At 49.6% G+C, this 21,979-nt stretch overlaps 2 protein-coding genes across 11 annotated transcripts in view; one reads left to right on the top strand and one right to left on the bottom strand.

Annotated features, from left to right (window-relative positions):
- Positions 1–1,551: 1,551 nt before the first annotated feature.
- Positions 1,552–10,780, bottom strand: SEC22B (SEC22 homolog B, vesicle trafficking protein). The gene is made up of 5 exons (XM_064147219.1): positions 10,598–10,780; positions 10,195–10,304; positions 4,403–4,563; positions 3,918–4,064; positions 1,552–3,569 (listed from the first exon to the last, which is right to left on the bottom strand). The coding sequence occupies exons 1-5, from the start codon at positions 10,670–10,672 to the stop codon at positions 3,415–3,417; spliced, it is 648 nt and encodes a 215-aa protein (XP_064003289.1). The 5' UTR covers positions 10,673–10,780; the 3' UTR covers positions 1,552–3,414.
- Positions 10,781–11,111: 331 nt separating this feature from the next.
- Positions 11,112–21,979, top strand: part of PACS2 (phosphofurin acidic cluster sorting protein 2) — a 103,879-nt gene continuing 93,011 nt past the window's right edge. For all 10 annotated transcript variants that reach the window (XM_064147218.1, XM_064147212.1, XM_064147211.1 and 7 more), the window contains exon 1: positions 11,112–11,270. In XM_064147218.1, the coding sequence (XP_064003288.1) occupies positions 11,143–11,270 (128 nt within the window). In that variant the 5' untranslated portion in view covers positions 11,112–11,142. The remainder of the gene's footprint in view (positions 11,271–21,979) is intronic.

Genomic DNA, 21,979 nt, shown 5'->3' with positions numbered 1-21,979 from the left:
CCCCAGAGCCGGCACCGAGCGCTCGGCACCGCCACTCCCGAGAGAGCAGCGGCCCCAGAGCCGGCACCGAGCGCTCGGCACCGCCACTCCCGAGCGAGCAGCGGCCCCAGAGCCGGCACCGAGCGCTCGGCACCGCCACTCCCGAGCGAGCAACGGCCCCAGAGCCGGCACCGAGCGCTCGGCACCGCCACTCCCGAGCGAGCAACGGCCCCAGAGCCGGCACCGAGCGCTCGGCACCGCCACTCCCGAGCGAGCAGCGGCCCCAGAGCCGGCACCGAGCGCTCGGCACCGCCACTCCCGAGCGAGCAACGGCCCCAGAGCCGGCACCGAGCTCTCGGCACCGCCACTCCCGAGCGAGCAGCGGCCCCAGGGCCGGCACCGAGCGCTCGGCACCGCCACTCCCGAGCGAGCAGCGGCCCCACGGCCGGCACCGAGCTCTCGGCACCGCCACTCCCGAGAGAGCAGCGGCCCCAGGGCAGGCACCGAGCGCTCGGCACCGCCACTCCCGAGCGAGCAGCGGCCCCAGAGCCAGCACCGAGCGCTCGGCACCGCCACTCCCGAGAGAGCAGCGGCCCCACGGCCGGCACCGAGCGCTCGGCACCGCCACTCCCGAGCGAGCAGCGGCCCCACGGCCGGCACCGAGCGCTCGGCCCCGCCGCTCCCGAGCGAGCAGCGGCCCCACGGCCGGCACCGAGCGCTCGGCCCCGCCACTCCCGAGCGAGCAGCGGCCCCACGGCCGGCACCGAGCGCTCGGCCCCGCCGCTCCCGAGCGAGCAGCGGCCCCAGGGCCAACACCGAGCGCTCGGCCCCGCCACTCCCGAGCGAGCAGCGGCCCCACGGCCGGCACCGAGCGCTCGGCCCCGCCGCTCCCGAGCGAGCAGCGGCCCCACGGCCGGCACCGAGCGCAGGAGTGCGCGTCCAGCCTCGAGCAAGTTGGTGGTTATGGTGCGGAGAAACCACCCGTGGCGGCTTCTCCTCCCCTGTCTCCTGCCTGGCTACTCTGGAAAACCAACCCCAGCCCACAGCTTTGGCACGAAGCGCCAGCGCCGACTCTATCCCGTGCGAGGGAAGGAAAGGGACTCTGCATTTCCAAGTGGAGTTGCTCATGAAGTGCTCGCTGGAGCCCCGCGGTGGCCTCCTGCGCCTTCTTTAATACTAGCAGCACGTCCTAGCTCCCTGCCAGTGGTAGTCATACACACTGCAGAGGACACCTACCCCACCCCCACTTTGTTCTGCTTCACCTATACCCTGCATGAACAGCCCTGCTACGACTGTCCCCAGAAAAATCTGCCCACCCCTCTGACCGTGCCAAATCTTGCCTCCCTACCTCCAGCAGGCAGGGAAAGAGACCTCTGCCATAGCCGAAGTATAGTTTTTCAGCCAGAAAAGGGTTGAGATCACATACTTCAACTAGTTCTACCTGAAAAAAAGGAGCCCTTATTCCAGCTGGCATCAGCTGTGGGGCCTTTACCCTCTTGTGCTCCTGGGAGGGCAGAAAGCATCATCTGAGATGACAGAAAGAAGACACAGGAAACCACACACTGCAGAGGGGATTTTTCAGAAGCATTTATTTCACTGCTGACACCGGGGCTGCAGGAGGCAACTGCTCACCAGGCCACCTTTCGCTGCAGAAATGTCACTCCTCTCCACCACAACAATCCACAAGTAGTCAGCATCTGCTCACCTCTCAGCACCTACATTACACAGACCTACATCACTGGGACATTCACCTGATAAGGACACCACTTAAAATGATTTAAAATAATGATGAAAATAGTAACAAAGCAATCTATAAAGTAACACTTGGAGGCATCATGCAGAAACCAGATGTTTTTTAGACTACACAGCAAATCAGATTTGCTAGGCTTATTGGTGGATAAATGCTAACTGCTTTCCTGCCAGGCCCTGGTGCCAAGCTGGACAGGACAACAGCTCCTTGTTTCCCACCTAGTTGCAGGAAATGCTTCCAGGTCACAGTTTATAGTTCCTGAACTACAGAAGATTATGTGCTTGTTAAAGGTGCTGGGGAGTCCCAAAAGTTCCTTCTGTGGCACTGCCTGCTTCCTACCAAGTGGCAGACAGACACTTAAGTGCAGTAAAGTGCCTGAGCTATGGGGTTTCTTTTTTTTCTACCAAAATAAAACCAAAAGCTGACTGGTAAAAATGTTATTCTTAGCACAGATGGACCAAAGGAAAAAAAAAAACCCACACCAACACAGCTGAAAATAAAACCACATTAAACTGGAAAGCTATAGATTGGCCCATAAGAAAGAAGCTATATACTATTGTCCCACAATGAGTTTTTCTTCACCTACAGTTTCAGCTTCCCAAGTGAGGTAGGGAGAGGGTGACCAGAGGGGGGGGGGAAAAAGGTGGTGTTTCCGAAGGATTCCCTGTTCTAAAGTTATCCTTTTGAATGCTTCATTCAGGTAAAGTTAAAGTGTTCTTTAAGGAAGCATTACCTTTTTTTCCCCAACATTCAGAGTGTGGCTTTGTTTTTTTTTTGGTTGTTTTGTGAGGGAACAAGGGAAGAAGAAGAAAACAAGCATCCCAGAGATGAAATGCTGGCAGCTTTGACACATTTTTGAAGGAAAGCACAGTTATAAAAAAGGAAATAATGTAATGAATCTGCAGATAGAAGGAAAAAAAAGAACCTAGAGTGTTGACTGTGCCTGCTCCAACAGGACTGAATTACACACCTTGTTCACATAGAAACAAACTGTCATACACAGCTATTAGGAGAGGGAAAGTGGACACTTACAAATCTGTAGTTTAATTATTTATAATCAGTAACATAGAAGCCTTTCATTGCCCCTCCTAGTACTAGACAAAGTATTTTAAGGCATAATTTAACATCCATTTCTCTCTAAAGCAATTTAAAATGTAACAAGCCAAGATGCCAGACACAGAAAACTCAACAACAGCTATTCAGACAGAGGTGAAAGCTTTTATATGTACAGTGCAGTATTTGCCTTCAAACAGGGGAGTCTTGTTTTTAAAAAACAAGGAAGAAAAACAACTGCAGACCCAGATTCTAAAAAACAAACATTGCCAACACAAGGAATGTTCATTAGAGTCCAGTTCCCACTAGAGCTACTCAACAGGAGGACGTTTGAGGTGATGATGCTAAACTGCACTGATTGACTGCTCCCAGAGCTCGCCCCAGGAAGGGTTGAGGGGCAGAACTGAGAGATGCCAAACCCTGCAGTACCCTAGTGCAAACTGCCTCAGAGGAAAAGCCTTTACACCTATTGTTAGGCTTCAGTAAGAGGTGTAGTAGTCAGGAGTCACCTAACAATTTGAGGACACTCCCGTAAAGGTGAGTGGATTCTAATGCACATCCCCCATGAACAGTGTCCTGCACACATACACCTGCCAGGCTACCAGCTTTCCCTCTTCCTGAGCACAGCTGGCTCACAGCCACCAGAACCTCACATAAACGATCAACATGATAAAAAACACAGCCACGGCTGCCAGCTTGGCATAGGTGGAACGCATGTTCAGGTACTTGGCATCCTGGCGGTACTTCTTGGACAAGCTGGACAGGTTGTTGGCCTTGGAGTCCAGAGCTGTTAAAGGGAAAAAGGACAAGAAATTCACCAATGTTAACCCAACCAGATGCTGCCCAAACGTTACATTAACTGTACAAGTTTCTCCACAGCAGTTTCATGTGGCAGTGCTCTAGTCTTTGTCCTGCTGGGATAAGAACAACTCAAGCTGGTGAGGTGCTGGTCTTGCCTAAAAGAAGTTTCAGATGCTTCAGGATGCAACTGATTCAATTTAAACAGCCCACCTAAGCACATAGCTTTTCTCAGGATGCTTAGGTATTGGTAAGTCTTCCCCTCTGGTATGCTCTACCCACCCAGCTGACTGGTGGGTCAAGGAACCACACACCAAATATTGGCCATTCCATGTACCTGAAAGTGCCTCTCCTCGTTGTAAGACTTCCTCAATGTTTGCCACCATAATCCTCTGCACATCCTGCAGCTCTGTGTTGATGGAGCCCAGGTTCCTCCTCGCCCGACTATCAATGTAGAGCTTCTTGGTTTTCTGGATGTAGGTGTCTGGAACAAAAGTGGGCAATCAGAGGGGATCTCATCTGACAGAGAGCAGCCTGGCTGCTGAGGGAGCAAAAGCATTGCTGAGACAGCCAGCAGACTGCTTGCAAATATTTACTGGAGCAAAGCCAAGAGACTTAAAGAAGGAAATCTGAATCAAAGTGCATCTATCATTTCCCTACCAATTTTCTAGTCTCTTGCTCAAAACATGTATTTCTCTAGCCCCAAGAGGCTGAGCTTTCAATTTCATACAACAAGCTGGAGAAGATCCCATGGCTGCTACTCCCCACCCTACACCCCCAAGGACAACATTTCCTAACTAGCCACAAAGAGAGTGACCTCACCAAATTCAATGAAGGAATACGGCCTGGAGACTGTTGGCACCTTCTTGCCGTGCTGCTCATCAAACTCTGAATTCAGGTCTTCCAGATATGCAAAGGCCAGTTTTTTGGGGAAGCCAGCTTCACACAGGACCAGGTAGCACACTCCTTTCTCGATGATGTAGCTGAAGGAACAGCAGAGACAGAGGTAATTGATTTTGAACCAATCCTATCAAACACCGCCCTGCATACCTTCATTCCTACGAGGCAACGAGAACTGGGTACCTAGACTCACAGTTTGCAACGTCTGGATCATGTTTAAACCTTTCTACATAGTAATGTCTTGTTTTTTCTTTACCTAAAATAAAACTTTCTTTCAGCCTCAGACTCTATACCCATGCCAACAGCCATGAACTTTGACTTCTCTAGAACAAAAGTTGGCTTAATAACTATCACTAGGTAACAAAATATCAGCAACAACTTCAGAGTCAAAAACAAAAAAGTGTGTGGGGGAGGATGTCCTCCTGTCCTCTTTCCCTCCTGCAATCAGAATAAGGGAGCACAGTGAAGCTGTTGCAGAGTAGGGGGCCTGAGGCACACAAGTGGGGCACTCTGCCATGAGATCAGAATACCCATAAGAATTTGGACTCCGGATGCTAAAAAGCCACCCAGTGACAGCCAGCTCCTGCCTTGCATTTCAGAAGGCTGAGTAACCCTTTCACCCTGCAGTGTCAGCCTGTTGGTGAGGCGTCACTATCCACATGTAACCTCAAAGGCAGCTGGCAAAAAGTACTGGTGCTAGGTGGGTTCTGATGACTGCCCCCACAGGGTTGCCATGGGTAAGAATGACTGCGCTAGCAGCTCTTCAGCTGTGATGCTGGGAGTTCCACAACACACACTGGAACAGGAGCTGCTCTTGTTGTACAATGCTGTTTGGTTTGCTCAACAGCTGAGCACACAGAGACATCCTCTTCTCCTTTGCCCACCACCCCACATCTGTATTTGCTTGCAGGGGTTTAGTGCTGCCCTTGTTTCAGTGTGAGTTGTCAGTGTTGAGAGAGGCCTTTCATTATAATTCAGCTAAAAGCCTACTGAAATAAGAGATAAGACAGAATCAATTTTGAGATGATTCAGGCTTTGCTACAACTTTGCTCCTTATTTAGCTAACAGAAAAATAAGGCAACAGGATTTCCAACAAAGCCAAAGTGGAGACAGCAGATAGGCTTTCATGCACTTTTCAGTGTTTATTCATGGTGGAATTGGAATGCTGCTTTCACGTTACCTTCCTTTGACTTTCTGCATAATGACATTATGTAGCAGCCTAGTTAGCATAAAGATTAAGAGTGCATTAAAGAACTGACCCAGCCATGCAGGCACAGCAGTAAGATAAGTAGCTTTCATGTTTTGTAATAGCTGCATCAGGCTTACAGAAGAACTTCTTTCTCACACTGCTTTTCCAGATAGCCCAACAGGTCCAAGTGCTTTGAATGAATCATCCTTAACTTGTTTCTGGGCTCAGGAACATCCATGCCTCTTGCCCTTATAGGGCACATCAGCCTTCAAATAAAAGCTGGTCCAGTCCAAGCAAGAAACTCCAGCTGCTATAATCCATTCCACAGGCATGTCCCCTTGAGTCCTGCTTTTACTCCTTTTTATGTCCCCTTGGACTGCATCAGTGAATAAGGGCTAATCCCACAGTATACTACTTCTCTCTTCTTTCCTTACTCTTGGAGATCTGCTTGACAGCTTGGAGCTGCTACAAATCATCACCTACAGCTTGCATGAACAGCATGACTTGATTTTTGAAATAAGCACAACTTGTGTCAGATACTCTGACAGTATTTACTGAGAGCCAAATCAGCACTCCCAAGGTGACAGCACCATGAGGAAAATGCCCTGCTATCTCTGCTCAGGCCAGCTGTCCCTGCCCAGAGCTCTTCAGCTTTATTTTCCACTCTCTTTGCCCCTGATGTGATATCAGATGTGTTGGATTTCAATTTCATCTGCCAGCACCACAGAGAGTGTGCACCTGTCTTAGATTCAGACAATTTTCTTCTACCTGAGTTCAACATCAGAGCAGCGTTCCCACACAGCAGCCCTGGAGAAAATGACTTAAAGGTACTAGTGGACAATAAGTTGAACATGAGCCAACAATGTGCACTTGTAGCCCAGAAGGCCAGCTGCATCCTGGGATGTATCAAAAGAAGCATGGCCAGCAGATCAGGAGGTGATTCTGCTATGCTGCTATGGTGAGACCTCACCTGGAGTACAGTTCTGGAGCCCCTAACACAAGTAGGACATTGAACTGCTGAAACGAGTCCAGAGGAGGGCCACGAAGATGATCACCAGATGCTGGAGCACCTCTGCTATAAGCTACAAGAGCTGGGGCTCTTCAGCTTGGAGAAGAGAAGGCTTCAAGAAGACCTTATAGTAGCCTTCCAGTATCTGAAAGGGGCCTACAGGAAGGCTGGGGAGGGACTATGTACAAGGTCCTGTAATGACAGGATGAGGGGTAACGGGCTTAAACTGGCAGAGGGGAGATTCAAACTAGATGTTAGGAAAGGGTTCTTTCCAGTGAGGGTGGTGTGACACTGGAATAGGTTGCCCAGGGAGGCTGTGGCTGCTCTCTCCCTGGAGGTGTTCAAGACTAGACTGAATGAGGCCTTGAGTGACCTGTGGTTGTGACAGGAGGTGTCCCTGCCTATGGCAGGGGGTTGGAACTGGATGATCTTTGATATCCCTTCCAACCTAAACCCATTCTATGATTCTATATTCAAGGTCAAGCTTGACAGGACTCTGAGCAACCTGATCTAGCTGGGATGTCCCTGCTTACTGCAGGGGGATTGGATTAGATGACCTCTAGAAAGTCCCTTCCAACCCAGTGCATTCTGTGATTCTATGAATCCCAGTTCTGCACTTTGTGTCTGCCTCCAAGCCCCAGCACAGCTCCTGACTGCGTAGACTGCTCAGCACTGCATGCATGGAAGGCACAGGCACTGACTGCTGTTTGCCACTGCTAACTCTGCACGTTGAATTTCTGCATGCTGAGTATAGCCAGCAGGCTTTTTGTCCTTATCTTGGATCGTTTTGAGAGAGAAAAGCTTTATCTTGCTAACAGCAGCAAAGGCCAAGGATTGTTTTCACCACGACAGGTAAGAGGAACTTCAGCCATTCAGCAGCCAAAGGTCAACTACTGAGTGACAGCACAGCAGACTCCATTGGTGTTTCTGTACCTGCACAGCAGTTCATGGAGTGCTGCCACTGAAAGGGTGACACAGCTTTTGGAGCCAAAGTCTAAGCATTACATTTGACAGAAATCACCTCAGAGGTCACAGTTTAAGCTTCACATTTCAGCAAGACTAAGTTCTTCTCTAAATTGATCAAGCTAAAAATGTCCAACATACTTCAGCAAGTTCAGCAATATCCTTAGCCACACTTCTAGCCCTCACATCACAAACTCTGGTTTGTGCTGCCCTCAGCAGTCAGTGCTCTGATTTGGCAGAAAAAAATGATGTGCTGTGTTACCCAACAGCATTGGCCAGCAGTCAGCATTATTTTAAACTAAATCTCAAACTCCTGTTCCCTCTCCTTCCTGTACTGCTATCATAGGAGTTTTCCTGATCTGCAAGTACACTTTTGATATAGGTCTCACCTGAAACAAGAGGTATCAGTTGAGTGCTTTGCAGCAGCAGCTGTCAATTCCTGTGGAACTTGTCTAGGGACTAACTGAATATAATAAAAGAAACAGTCCTTTTCCTGCTTATGTGCCAGCCAGGTAACCTGTATGCTTCTCAGAGGCAGCTGTCAAAACATGGAGCTTGCTCAAGTCCTCCTGCCCTGGTCAGACCCAGTGACATTTACAGCCACCATTAAGAGGCTTCCATTTCCTGGGCACTGCAAGTGGTGCAACTTTTCCAGCTATTGCTCTGCTTGCATCATGGAGGCAAGACAAGAAGGGATTTACTAGGAGCTACTCTTTCTCCAGGCTTCACTGCCAGTCAGAGCTAAACCCTTGTGGAGCCATGGAAACATTTTAAATCAGAGGTTTTAAATTCTAGAAAGTTTCAACCTCTAGAAAGAGGACAAAATAGTGCAGCAATTTGCAGTTAATGCAGGCAACAACACTCAATCCCAGCAAGAGATAGGGATGGCCAAATGATTTTAATCGGGGCCACCCTCTGACCACTACAGCTCCATATCAAAGGCAACCAGAAGCCTAGAGAAAAAAATAGATTAAAAAAAAAACAACCCAAACCAAACATTCAGTCACAGTTATCACATGTAAGCCAACCACAAGAAAAGCTACCCTCAAAACCACATGGCTTTTGATAAAGGCTGCCCTTCCAAAACACTCCTTTCCCTGTCTCTTCATGTTGCTGAACTCATGAAGAAAGGGACAGGGCAAGAGATTTGCTAAAGGGCCCTCACTGTAGAAGCAGAGACCTAAAGTTAACCTCGCCCTGCATTCAAAGGCCATCCTCCCACTCACCCAGCCATACAAACACAACCCGGTCACCAGCGCTGAGGAAGTGAGAGGAAACTCGCTGGTGGTGGCACAGCAGAAGCAGTACAGACCATAAAACATCTTGATGCATCTCTGGCAAAGCTGCCCAACTTTGTCTTGGTGCTCTCAGGTGGCACCTGATCTGAGAGACAGCTAACATAATAATTTCTGACAACAGCATATTACCTACTCTTGACAAGATCTTGGACCTGATGAGTTTCTCCAGCACTATTCCGCTATGTAAATGCACATTATAAAAAGAATTAAAACACACTGTGATGGTTTGGTAGTTACCCACCCCCCTACTCTTATGAAATCACCCAGACTAGACTCAGACAGCTGGAAATTAGTGAATGAAGCTTTATATTCACAGCTTAGCACAATACTCAAGCAGGTATTTACAATATATTACAAATACACTCAGTCATATATAGAAACATCCAAGGTAAAAGTAATACAGAAACACAACAGCCCTCAACCACCCTTCCACCTTCTTTCCATCCCTCTACCTTATCCCAGAGTGTGCCTTGCACGCAAGTTGAGTTTGGAGGATCAGCAAGGGGGGGTTAGAAGCAGAAGGATTAGTTACAGATCCAAGCAGAAGAGAAACACACACTCCAACAGACATACACACACTGTCTTATCTATGTATGTGTTCTTGTTTTCATATGTCTCAGCGAACCTATGAGTGAAGTAGATATCACCATTGTTTTCTTTTCACAGCCTATAATCTTTCTTATTAAAATACTCCAATTAGCCTCAAACCAGCCCACACACTCCATGTATTTGGCAATAATAAGACTGAATGTACAAAATGAGGAAAAAGAGTTGGTCAGATGCTACTGAAAAGTTAAAACCAAACTCAGAGACACTCCATATGCTTGTACACAAAACTGAAACATGAAAAGAAACACTCCTATGAGCTATACAGAGGGAAATCTTGCCCAGAAGGAGCTCACAGGGGTACTGCCCAACTGTTTTTACCAAGGACATCTTTTTCTATAAGCAGGTAAGCCCTGGGAGGTACAGAAGACATGCTGAAGGCATCTTAGAGGGTGCAAACAAATAGAAAAACTTTAAAGGGCACTGAAACTGCATTGTCAAACAGGTCCCAGACAGCTGTGCCAAGAAGTAACGCCTAACTTGCCACCTCCATCAAGCAACTATTGCCCTTCGTCTGCCATGGCAGAGAGCTCACTAACTCACCCCACCTCAGACAATCCAGTTTCTAACCAAGCCTCACTCTGAAGTGCCTTCATGTCTTTCCATGACGGCAGAAATCTGTAGTCCCATTACACCAACAGATACTTACTGGAAAGCCATGGCTCCTGCTTCCAGAGTGCATCTTGTGGGAGACTGATCGTTCAGCTTGCGGAAGAGCTGCTTCGCTTGGCTCTGGTATTGCTGAAGATCGCGGCCTGACTGAGAAGGGAGAACGGGCTGTTTGGGGCAGTTGTTACGGTACAAACAGTACCGGTCCGCAGGCAGGGGAAGAATTCTGGGCGGGGGGCCCCAGGTGGATGAGGAACAGCCCAAGAGTACAGACACTGTTCCCGCCTCCCACTCGCGACCACCGGGCGGAAAGCGCTGGTGCAAGAACCTTGCTGCTTGTGAGGCGGGGATGCGGGGGCCCGGCTGGACGGTGCTCACCGGTGCCTCAACAACACACCGAGACGAACCCCCGCCCGCGCACCCCTGCACATGCGCGGCCCCACCTGCTCGTCCTCCTGCATGGAAGCGGCCAGAGGGAGCCCGTCCGCCACGCGGGCGATCATGGTGAGGAGCACCATCTCCGCGCCCGGCCGCGGCCCGCCTGCCGCTCCGCGCTGCGCTCGCTCCCGCCGCCCGTCCCTGCCACGGAGCTGGCCGGAAACGGCCTCTGCCACGTCCGGTCCCACGGGCGCTTCCGGCCGCGCCCCAGGAAATGGCCCGGGCAGCAACACCGCCCCGCCGCTAAGGGGCCGCAGCGAGGCAGGGGAGTGCACAGCAGCACCGGGCGCGGCTGCGTCCCGGTCCTGGGCACGCCCCCTTGCCACGGCCACGCCTCCGACGCGAAACCCCGCCCACACGCTCTCACGCCCACTGTTAACCACGCCCACCCACCTGGCCCCGCCCAGTCGAGCCCCCACCGTGATTTCGCTCCGCCCCGGCCCGCCACACCCTGCCGCACGTGACGCCCCCCGCCGGGGCGGGGCGGGGCGGCGGCGCCAGCAGCGGCGGCGGCGGCGGTGGCCGGTGGGCGCGCGCCAGGCCGGCAGCCATGGCGGCGGCGGCAGAACGGAGCCGCCTCAGCTTCCCCGGCGGTACCGGGGCGCTGGGCCGGCCTGTGCCTATGAACCTCTTCGCCACCTGGGAGATCGACGGTTCCAGCCCCAGCTGCGTTCCTAGGTAACGATGGGCGGACCCTACCCCTTAAGCGGTTAGCCCCCGGGGCCTCACAGATGGGTGCGGGCCTCCGACGCGCGACCCTCCGGGGGGCAGCGGAGCTGCTCCTTCAGCCCCGTTTTCTCTGCAGCTTTGCCGTCCTTCTGTCAGTTCAAGGATCTGTTCCTTCTGCTTTGGGCTATCCTATCCCTTATGATTGCCACAGCGATGGGCAGGGCTCCCCCGACCCTTTCTGTGGGCCCTTGGATGCGTGGGGAACGCATCCCAAGAAGGGAAGGAGATCTGCTTCCCTCGGTCAGGTCTGTGAGAGGGTCACCCTTACTGCGTTTGAATACATCTCGTCGAGAAGCCTGCGTGCGGTGTGTGTTGGTGGCAGGGATTGGGGTGTCGGACTCCTCACACCGGTTTGTGCTCCTCCGACCTTCCCACCCCGTGCAGAGTTTCCTGCTAACGGGGGCTTTGCGCGCTACGTGCCCCGCATCAGCTGCCTTAGGGTGGGCATCAGTTTCTCTGCTGCTGGTTTTTCACCTGCTCCTAGGCTGTTTTTTTTTTCTCTGCTGCTGGTGTATAAACACGCGGGTGCCATCCCTGCCTGTGCCATTTTTAGCCTGCATGGGAGGGATCCCGTTCTTTGAGTCTTTGTAGAACTTGTGCTTTCCAAGCCTGGCTTTGACAGAACGCCTTTGAGGATTTAAGCGTGCCCAAGATGAATCTGGGAAACTCTCCTCTTTCTGGTTTTTATTTTTTAATGGAGATGCAGCAAAGGAGCAAAAAGGGATCGGAGTTGTTAGGCTGATCTTGCAGTAATGTAAAGCTTTGCAAGCTTTACAGACTTCCCCCCACCAGAAAAAATCCCTCTTGTCTTTTGCACCATCCAGACAGTGGGTTGGACTTGGTGGTCATGCTCCTGTCTTGCAGGACTAGCAGCTTGCCTGTGAGAATAGTAACTATCTTAGCTTAAACATTACCCCTCGTTGTAGTGCTTTGACATCATGGGCAGAAAGATAGCATGGGGTAGAAGAAGACCTGAGTCCTGCGACTGTAGATGACCTCGCTTTATAACAGCTTATCTGTGCTGACAGCACCTTGGAGTATCTGTTGGGGAGCAACTTTCTCCACTTCTGTCTTGTTCAAGCCTTCTCTGCAGCAAGAGGTCTTGGAAGAAGATTAGCACCAAGGGGAATAAGCTTCTCTTCAAAGATTCTCTTTGTGGTGGAAGTGGTATGAGGGGAGCTGGAGGAGCAGCTGGTGCACTTCTGATTTCTGCGCTGGGTTCCAGTGCAGTTTGCATTGACCCTGGTGGTGCCCGGAGGACACGAAAGCCCTCTTGTATGTACCGATGTTTTGAAACCTGTGCTTTCGGCTGCAGGAAGGTGGTTGGCTTTGCAACCTTGTAACAGTGCCTGTTAAACCCGAATAAAAGAGCAAATGTCTGTCGTTGTCAAGGTCTTTTAGTTCTGCATTATCATTTATGCTGATACTTGCAGATCTGAAAAAGGGCTCACAACATAGCTCGCTTGTTTGCAAATCCATAGATGACCAGAAAATGCAGTGTAAGGAAAGGATGCTGGCCCTGCCTCGATGTAGTAGGGAATTTGGGGGGGAGGTTGGGGGAGGGGAGAGGGAGCTGGGGGGACTTGCGTCTGCACAGGACTTCAGGACTTGGCATTTAGGGTGGGTCTGGAGTGCTTGAATTGCATTGGGCAGGTGGGCAGCAGATTGCAGGCAGCCGGTTGAGGTGCTTGGAGGAATCTGGGTGATGCGAAGGACAGGTGGATATCTGGACAGGTGGCATGGAAACAGGGTTTGAGAGGGAAGTTTTGGAAGCTATGAAGCAGAGGCTGGTTAAAGTCGTCAGATTGCCTGCAGTACTGGGGCAACTGGGACCTTCTAGTACCACAGCTTTTTTATGAGGTAGGTTGTGTGTAATGGTGGGTTCCTCTGGTTTCAGACTTCTTCTCCCAGAGGCCAGGGCTACAAGCAGACATCCAGCAGCTGCAGCTGACCAAAGGAGGTCTTTCCATGGACTGCCCCTCGTGGGCTGGGCAAGCATGCCGGGGCTGCATGCGGGGTGCTCTGTGTGGCAGGTCTGCATTTGCAGCAGTGGGTGCCAAGTGCATTTTTGTGTATCTAAAGTGAGGAGCAGCTGAGGCTGCAGCTTCTGCAGCGATGTGAGCCTGGCTGCATGGTGAGGTGTGTGCTATGCTGCAGGTGCTGGGCAAACACTGAACGCTGTGGCAGAGGAGGAGGTGCTGGACAGGAGCCTGGATGCTCAGTTGTTGTTTCTAATCATTTAACGTTGTGCTTTGTGACGCTGCCTTTGGTCCAGGCTTTGCATTTCATTACAGGCTTTGCAACAAATCTCTCTGCCAGAGAAGGCAGGAGTTGGAAAACCTTTAGGTTATACAACTGCTTCTGTATTTTAAGTTTATGTTGTAATGATTTTTTTCCCATGGCACAGTGGCGTTTTGTGTTGAAACGAGGGAGCCTGGGAGCAAAACTGTTTTGCAGGGGAACAATATCCAAAATGAGCTTGTTGTTCAAGCAGAGATGTTTTTGGGACGTGAAAGGAGGATGTGGAGGAGAGTGGGCCTTGTGTGTGGTCAAGTACTGTGGCCTCTTCTGCGATTTCCACCATTTACAAGTTCCCCTCTGGGTTTCTGTTGACAGGACAGAGCTTCCTAGTTGAGAAGAGGCTTTAATTTGGCAGAAATAGGATTCATGGAAGAGGGACACATATTTGGGAAGGGAGTGTTGCTTCCTTCCCTTTTTGGTACAATAAATCTTACCCCATTTCTAAACAGTTTGTCCTACAGTAAGCTGGAGCAGGACGTGCTGGATGGAATCGGTGCTTGGAGCGAGCTGTGCCTGCGTTGCCCTAAATCGTGTGGGTGGGTATTGAGGTGGAGGTGCGGATGTGGTGTATGCTTCCCAGACGATGGCCCAGAGCTGGGCTGTGGGAGGGAGGTCTCTAAAGCACTGCTCTGCAGTGTGCTCGGCTTTGGTGGGGGACTCACCAAAAGCCCGTTCAGCTTGGGTGGGGCGTCAGTAAAACCTGGAAGGCTGCCGTGGTGCATCCGTGGAGCTTCCTTGTGTGAAAAGGAGTCTGAACTTAAGGAAGAATAGTGTTCTGTAATTGTGTTTTGAGCAAAACAGGAGGTTAGGAGTGGGTTTTGCACTGTTGTTGGTCTCTCTCTTCTGCCATTCACAGAAATTATTTTCTCATTTTTTCCTTCAGCACATATTGCCCCTAGGGGTTTTGACCATGGTGCTTCTGAAATGGAGTGGCTTTCCTTTAGTCATCCTAGAAATGCAAGTCAAACTCTCTCACTGTCTGAGCATAACTGCTACATACCAGAGGGAAGAGATGCCTACCTTTTCCTGTTCCTGCTGGTTGGTTGTTCTTTGCATTGAAGTAACCTTTTCCTCAAAGCAACATACCTGACTTAAAGGTCTCTCTGCCACCTCTAAAAAATGTGTGTGTGATCTTGCTGCATGGCAGGGAGCAAATCAACACTTTTTCCTGTGGTTACTTCACACTGAAAAGTAAGAATTACTCTGTTGGGTTTAATACTTGTTTTTCTCTCTCCAATACCTTGATGAAACTGTGCGTGTGAATGGCAGGATGCAGTACCATTCCATTGTGAAGGAGACAGCACTGTGAGAAGACTGTCCAGAGGAAGAGTGGTCCTGGGGAGAAAATTTTGTTAGGTGGCAACCTGGTCTGGTTGAGGATGCCCCTGTGACTTCAGAGAAGGTTGGACTTGACAACCTTCAGAATGGCCGGGGTTGGAAGGGACCTCCATGATTCTGTGGAGGTCTGCTGGAGCAAGAGAAGGCAAAGGCTGGTGCTCCTATTCAGAATGGGCTTGTGGTTGGGCCACTGCCTTGACACATAGGTTAAAAATGTTTCTGCTAATGTTTGAACTTTAAAGTGAGACTAAGCCACGCGTGTAGCAGATGTAACATGATGTCACTTGGAGACAAAGGGAGCCTGTGGAGCAGACCTGGGAAAAATTGGTGCTAGAGATCCAAAGTGTTTTATAAGGCACTGCCTAAGCATTTCACATATTGGCTCACCTCTGCAATTTGCCTGCTGGGTCAGGAAATAGAAAGAGAATCCATGCTCATCCCCTGGATTCAAACAGGAAGTTGCTGTTGCAGGCTGTGGGGTGGCTTTGGAGCAGGCAGATTTCCACATCAACCCTGGTGTGGATATCCCTAGGGGCAGTGGAAACTGATTGGGGTGAGGCTTCAGATTCACAGCAGCTGAGTGGATCCCAACAGTGTGCTCATGCCCCAGGCTATGTGCTCTTCTCCCTGTGCCAGCTCCCATCTTCTTCCACTGATCTGTCTGGCTGTCGGTTTGCTGTGGTTTAATGAGTTGTGGTGGTTTGCAGAGTGTCTGTAAGTAAATAAAGATAACTGATATGTAACTAGGAGGGACACAGTGAGGACAACTGGGGCCTGGAGCCACTCTAGCAGTTGGCATGTTCACACTGTTAATTCCCTCTCCTAGCTGAATGCTAAGGGGGTTGTGACCTGCATGAAGTCCAAGGCTGTCAGTTCTCCGTAAGTGTTTGTTGCAGATGTGCTCAGAAGGGTGAGGCTTTGCCTCTTGGGATGAGGGATGCTTGCCTACACTAGGAATGGGAACCTGTCTTGGCCAGTAAAAGTGTGTTCTAACCTGGCTTAAGCTACAGCCCCTTTGTGCAGAGAAGAGTGCTTGCCAGAGTAGTAATTATGGTTGGGTGATGCTACATAATTAAAAATGCTGATTAATTTAGGTGGAGAGCGATGTTAATTTCAGTGTAACTGTCTTGGCCTCCTGATCTGTGGGTATGCTGAGAACTCGTGTTTGTTAGGATAACTGCTGGCACGTTCACTGAGAGCTGGTAAGATTTTCAATAGGTTTGGAGCTGGGAAAATGTCTAATTACCCAGATGAGTTGGTACATTTCAGAAGTGCTCATTTAGAGGTTTTGTTTTGACTTGGTTTGACTAGCATCTAACCTTTTACCACTGAAGGAAGCCTAATACAAATGAGCATGCATGATAGGCTTTAAACAAATGTGGCTGAAGCAATGGTGACTGAGACACACGAGAAGAGACACCACAGCTGAGCAATGCTGATACACAGTGGCCAAAACCAACCTCTTCCTTTGTAGAGTCAAGAAACCTTGTTTCTCCTCCTTAGTCTTCATGAAAGAGATCAAGACCAAAATAACTTTACTTCAAGCAAGACCAAGTGATCCCTTAGTTCTCCCCATGTAAATCCCATCATAGCAGTTGCTGAGTTTGTTGCTTTGTATGGTTCTGCTGAATGTAATTTGAATTCTTGTATTTGGTAGAAAAAAAAATATCTTTCTGTAGAGGTTGAGTGGTTTGTTTGAGGCAAATTTCCAGTTAGACCTATTTTGAGTTATCTTTTAGCTGACGTAAAGTGAAGCTTCTGCATATCAAGCACAGTTCTGAGAAGACTCAAAATCTCAAAGCTGCTTCTGGAAGGTCTGTGGGTAAGATTGTCTGTAGTTTTTGTCTGGATGTTTTGCACATACCCAGTGCAGAACAGTGTTGGGAGTGGAAGGAAAGGACTACTCTTTGTTAGGGCCTCTCTTTCCTTGCCTTCCACCAAGATACTGAAGGGACCTTCCCTTTGTGTTCCCTGGCAGGTCTGGCCTGTGCTCCAGCTGCCCTGCATAGCAGGAGACAACCCTGCAGCTGCCTGCCCAGGAAAGAAAAGCTCTCTCATTGATACTCCAGCTTTCACCAGCTCTAAGCATCCAGATGATTTCTGTGGCAAGCTTGTGGCTGTATCAAATTAGCTATGAACTGATTTGCATAATAGATTAATCAGCCAACAACAAAACATCCCTCTCTTCTGCCAAGGAAAGAAAAGCAACAACTCGGCTGTTACAAGAGACCATAATGTTCCTTGCAACCCTTAATCTTTCTTTTTTCAAGAGCATTTGGTGCTTTGGCCCCACGCAGGAAGCTTTATTCACGTCACATCTTGGCAGCTCTTTCTGATTCTTCTGGGCCAAATTTTGCCAGCATTATGGTGACCTTCTAGGGAGGGTATTTCCTATGGAATCAGTGGCTTCCTGCCAAAAGATTCTGAATTGCCAGATCCTCCGTTAGCCTTTGCTTTTCCACTGACTTATTAAAGAGAGCAAAATTCCTCTGGGCCCCTCAAGAGCCTTTGGAGTTGCCCCGTTTCCCTGGGAAGCCAGGAACAGGAGGGCAAGGGGGAACAGAGAGCCTCAGTCTGTGAGCGGGCAGGAACTGGTCACTGTGTTTTTCCTGTGTTTCTACCTCACTACAGGCCAACAATATGAATTTCCCAACCTGTGTATAAGTCCTCCTGTAGCTTCAGATATGACATCTGTGTGTCCTTGCTTGGTTGAAAAATGTCTCCTCCCAAACAGTGCTGGGAGAGCTTTCATCCGTATGGATCCTAGCACGGATGATAAGAGGCTTAACTGCCTAATTGAATGTGATAGCGTGAAGCTCCTCTCATGGTGAGGTTTAATTGGATTATAGTACTGTACAGTGATGTGGAGGCTTGCAGGGCATGCAGCCAGCTTCACAAGGAGAGAGTGGATCCTTGCTAATCACTCATTTGTTTAAAACAATGAATTGCCTAGAGAGCTCTGATGGGCATGCCCCAGCCAGCAGCCCTGGAGAAGAAATCCTCAAAACCTAGGGTCATTGGTAACTACTGCCCATGTTGGCCCTGTCCAGCAAAGGGTCTGCAAGCCTGCCTGGTGAGCCTGTGTCTTGGGAAAGGAGGAGGAGACAAGCTGCTTGTGTTTAGAGATGTAGGTGAGTGGGCTCTCTTGTGTGCTGGAGTCCGGAACCCATTTCCCTCTCTAGAATCATTTCAGCCCTTCCTGCAGCACTTTGTGTGGTTGTGTCCCTCGCCACGAGCTCTGCTATACTTCCGAGGTTGTTCCTTTTCATCTAGCAGCTGCAACTCTACAGAGTAGTCTGGCTTCAAGTGCAGTTTCTTGCAGGGCAGTAACTGTTTTTTGATCAGGAGCTCAAATGTCAGCATTGGACCTCCCCTGCTCCAGAAGAAAAGCAATCTGATTTGTGATGTGTACAGCGAAAATAAAAGTCAGGGCAGTTTGTATGCTGTGAAATTTGCTTCTTGAAGGCTCTCATGAATAAACCAGAGCTGGGGTCTGCAAGGCAGGACATGAGCTGTTGCTTGGCTGGCTCAGTGAGGAGGCTCAGGGGTGACCTTATTACTGTCTACAACTACCTGAAGGGGCATTGTAGCCAGGTGGGGGGTGGCCTCTTCTCCCAGGTAACCAGCAATAGAACAAGGGGACACAGTCTCAAGTTGTGCCAGGGTAGGTATAGGCTGGATGTTAGGAGGAAGTTCTTCACAGAGAGAGTGATTGGCATTGGAATGGGCTGCCCAGGGAGGTGGTGGAGGCACCGTCCCTGGGGGTCTTCAAGAAAAGGCTGGATGAGGCACTTAGTGCCATGGTCTGGTTGATTGGATAGGGCTGGGTGCTAGGTTGGACTGGATGATCTTGGAGGTCTCTTCCAACCTGGCTGATTCTATGATTCTATGAACTGGTTCACATTTGCCACACCTGTGTTTTGGGTGCAGCTTCTGGAGCTTGTGTGTGCTTTGTGTCTGCCTGGACTGCAGAGAGATTTTTTTCCACTGAAAGTAAGGGTGTTTGTTTTACTGATATTTCAAAGTAGTTTGAAATCTGCAAAGCTTCTCAGATCTTATGTCAGCAGAGTTGTCAAGGAAAATAACATTTGTTCTCCAATAAGCAGGCAGATTAGCCTAAAATATCAACTTTGATGTTGTGCACAGTGTGCTGCTCATCCATTGCCTCTCTGCTGGTTTGGAGAGTTGCCATTTGACCAGGTTGAAAAATGCCCCCAAGGACAGTATGTGCCATACAGACAGAGAACGGCACCCAAACACTGAGTGGTTTTGATCAACTCGCTCTGTTTCCTGCAGCAGCTTATCTGAGCTTTATTAAAGTGAATGAAACAAATGTGATCACTTTGCTGTTGCTGGGAAGCGACAGCTTACCCACCTTTTCCCTCTGTCTTGGGACCTCCTCCCCCTAAGCTGTGGTTTGATCTAAAGGTAAACCAATTCCCCTTTTCTACTAATTCCCCTTTTTGGCAGTCAGGTGCTCTGGAGCTTGTAGGAGGTTAAGTGAAATGGAGTAGGGAAGTGGGAACAGTGGTGTTTGACCAAAACCTGCACAGCTTGCAGGTCCCCCTGGGCCTTGGGGGAGGCAGTTTGCTGTGTTCTAAAAAGAAACCCAAACCAAACAAAAGGCACAGATCTTGAAATTCAGGATTACTCTTTATATTTTTTTAAGTGTATGTTAGTGGGACAGGGGAGAGGTCATAGGATCACAGGATGTTAGGGTTTGGAAGGGACCCAAAGAAATCATCCAGTCCAACCCCCCCTGCCAGAGCAGGACAATACCACCTAACACAGATCACAGCGGAACACATCCAGACAGGCCTTGAAAGTCTCCAGAGAAGGAGACTCCACGACCTCCCTGGGGAGCTTGTTCCAGTACTCTGTGACCCTTACAGTGAAGAAGTTCCCCCTTGTGTTGAGGTGGAACCTCTTTTGCTGCAAATTACACCCATTGCTCTTTGTCCTATCACAGGGAACAAGTGAAAAAAGCCTTTCCCCCCTGCTCCTGGCCAGCCTTCAGATACTTATAAACATTTAAGATGGTGGTTTGGAGGTCCAAGGATGTAAAGGAGAGGAGAGATCAGGTGTGTGTCTGTGTGCAGAATGAAGTGAAACATTTCTCCTGCTCAGCAAAGTACTTTGTTTTGCTGTTAAAAATCTCCTGAAGAAAGACACTGCCTCCATCCTTCAGATCCCTTTGCTCTGGTAGGCATGACTGTTCCAAAAACCCCTACCCTGCTCTTTTTATTTTTCTACAAAGACACTGTAGTGTTAGAGTTTGGAGGTCCTCCTTGCTGCTGGTAAGTAAATGTCACATGCAGGAGAGAGATTTCTAAAGGGAACTTCACCTTTTCAGGGAAACACGTGGAGGGCTGTGGGTGGAGAGGTGGGAGAACCACAGAGCTCATAATCTGCTTCTGGCTTGTTTGAAGGGTTTTGAGTGCAGGGCTCTCACTGATGGCAGCAGTTTGCACATACACTTGTCTGATATGTGTTTCCCAACAGGCACTGGGCCAGATCTAGATATAGAGCAGAGAATAACATGCATCAAGAAGATTCTTAGGAAGCCTTCTCTATATATAGTCTATATAAGTCTGTATCCCCTTTCTGCTGAGAGGACAATTTCTGCCTGGGGAACGTGGCTGATGCAGATATACCCCAGCTTCTGAAAACCAGGTGTGGGTCTGCAAGTATCGCATCTGCTCTGTCCTCTGTGAGTGATCCCTAACATGTCCTGGCTCCTGCTGTGGTGGGTTGTAGTGAGGAATTCTGTGCTGAGAGCCCCAGCTGCACTGCCCTGTGCTGTGACTGTGCTGTTGTGCCAAGCTGGTGACAGCTCCTGTGGCTGGCTAGGCTTATCCTCTGGAACAGCTGTGGAGGCTGGGGCACATCATTCATGCAGGGCTGACGCTGCCTGCGCCTCCAGAGCACGTTGGGCTGTTGAGTGCTCTCATTAAAGTGATGAGATCATAGCTTAGCAATGACTTGTCGTGAAACAACTCTTGTAGGACTTTTATGCCAGTACTGTTCCCTTTCTTGCAGCTGCTTACCATTAGAGGAACCTGCACAGATGTATTGCCTCTTCTGGAATGACAAACCATTTGCAGAGCTCAGGCCACCTGCTTCATCTGAACCCCCCAAAAACCAACAAAAATCACTAGCAGGTGGTTTAGATCAGGAGTGGGAATACACAGCAAGGTGGACAAGGTTGCCCTTATGCCCTTTCACACAGCAGTGTGGTCTCCTATTAAATCATGTGTGGGTACACTTTCACAGTTAGGCTGCCCACAGCCATCCCCAGACAGCCTTCTTTTCCATTTGGTACACAGCTTTTCCCAACTGCTGCACCACTGGTTTTGTGGCTGTCCTGGCAGCCACTGTGGGCCAGCCTTGCAGAAGCACAGCCTCCTTTTGACTGCAGAGAGTTTGCTGCCCAGCTAGCATTTTTGCAGAGCATCCTGAAACTGAAGAAGTCAGAGGCTGGGGAGCTTTGTTCCAGCTTGAAATGTTGGTCTGTGAACAGCTCATGGTGTTGGACCTGCTGGAGGCACAGCTTCTCTTTGGATGCATCTGGCTCTGGGATTGTGGGTCTAGGTCTTTCATTTTAAAAGAGCAGTCACATTTTTGACGGTGGTGAGGCTGATTTCCTTTCTCTTGTCTTTAAGGAGTTGATCTGGCAGCATAACTCTTAACCCTCTTTAGGCTGGAACATTGGTAAGGCATCCTCTGTCTTTCCTAAGACAAGAAAGTTGTAGAGCTGTTGGAGGACATCTCCTCACACACCTTTTTACAAATGCAGCAGTATCGTTTGAGGTCACTCAGTCTTGAGTTTCTACAGGGAGAGCACATTTCAGCTGGAGGCTGTGCCAGAGCTTGATTTGACTGCCCCTGGAGGGGCTATTCTGAAAATGAGTGTCTACAACATGGGATCTAATCTCAGGACAGTCCTGCAGTTTCCAACTCATCAGATGTGTGCAGTCTTTATTTCACCTGGTCATGCGTGTCCTGATGTCACTGCTCCC

The sequence above is a fragment of the Pogoniulus pusillus genome, chromosome 8, assembly GCF_015220805.1.
Source record: "Pogoniulus pusillus isolate bPogPus1 chromosome 8, bPogPus1.pri, whole genome shotgun sequence".
NCBI lineage: Eukaryota > Metazoa > Chordata > Aves > Piciformes > Lybiidae > Pogoniulus > Pogoniulus pusillus.
The sequence above is the reverse complement of the archived record's forward strand: the minus strand, read 5'-3'. Positions and strand labels throughout refer to the sequence as shown.

Coding starts and splice junctions, on each gene's coding strand:
- SEC22B (XM_064147219.1), bottom strand. CDS start 10,672: ATGGTGCTCCTCACCATGATCGCCCGCGTGGCGGACGGGCTCCCTCTG. Junction 10,305..10,597: donor CCATGCAGGAGGACGAGCAG/GTGGGGCCGCGC, acceptor CTCCCTTCTCAG/TCAGGCCGCGATCTTCAGCA. Junction 3,570..3,917: donor ACGAGGAGAGGCACTTTCAG/GTACATGGAATG, acceptor TCCCTTTAACAG/CTCTGGACTCCAAGGCCAAC.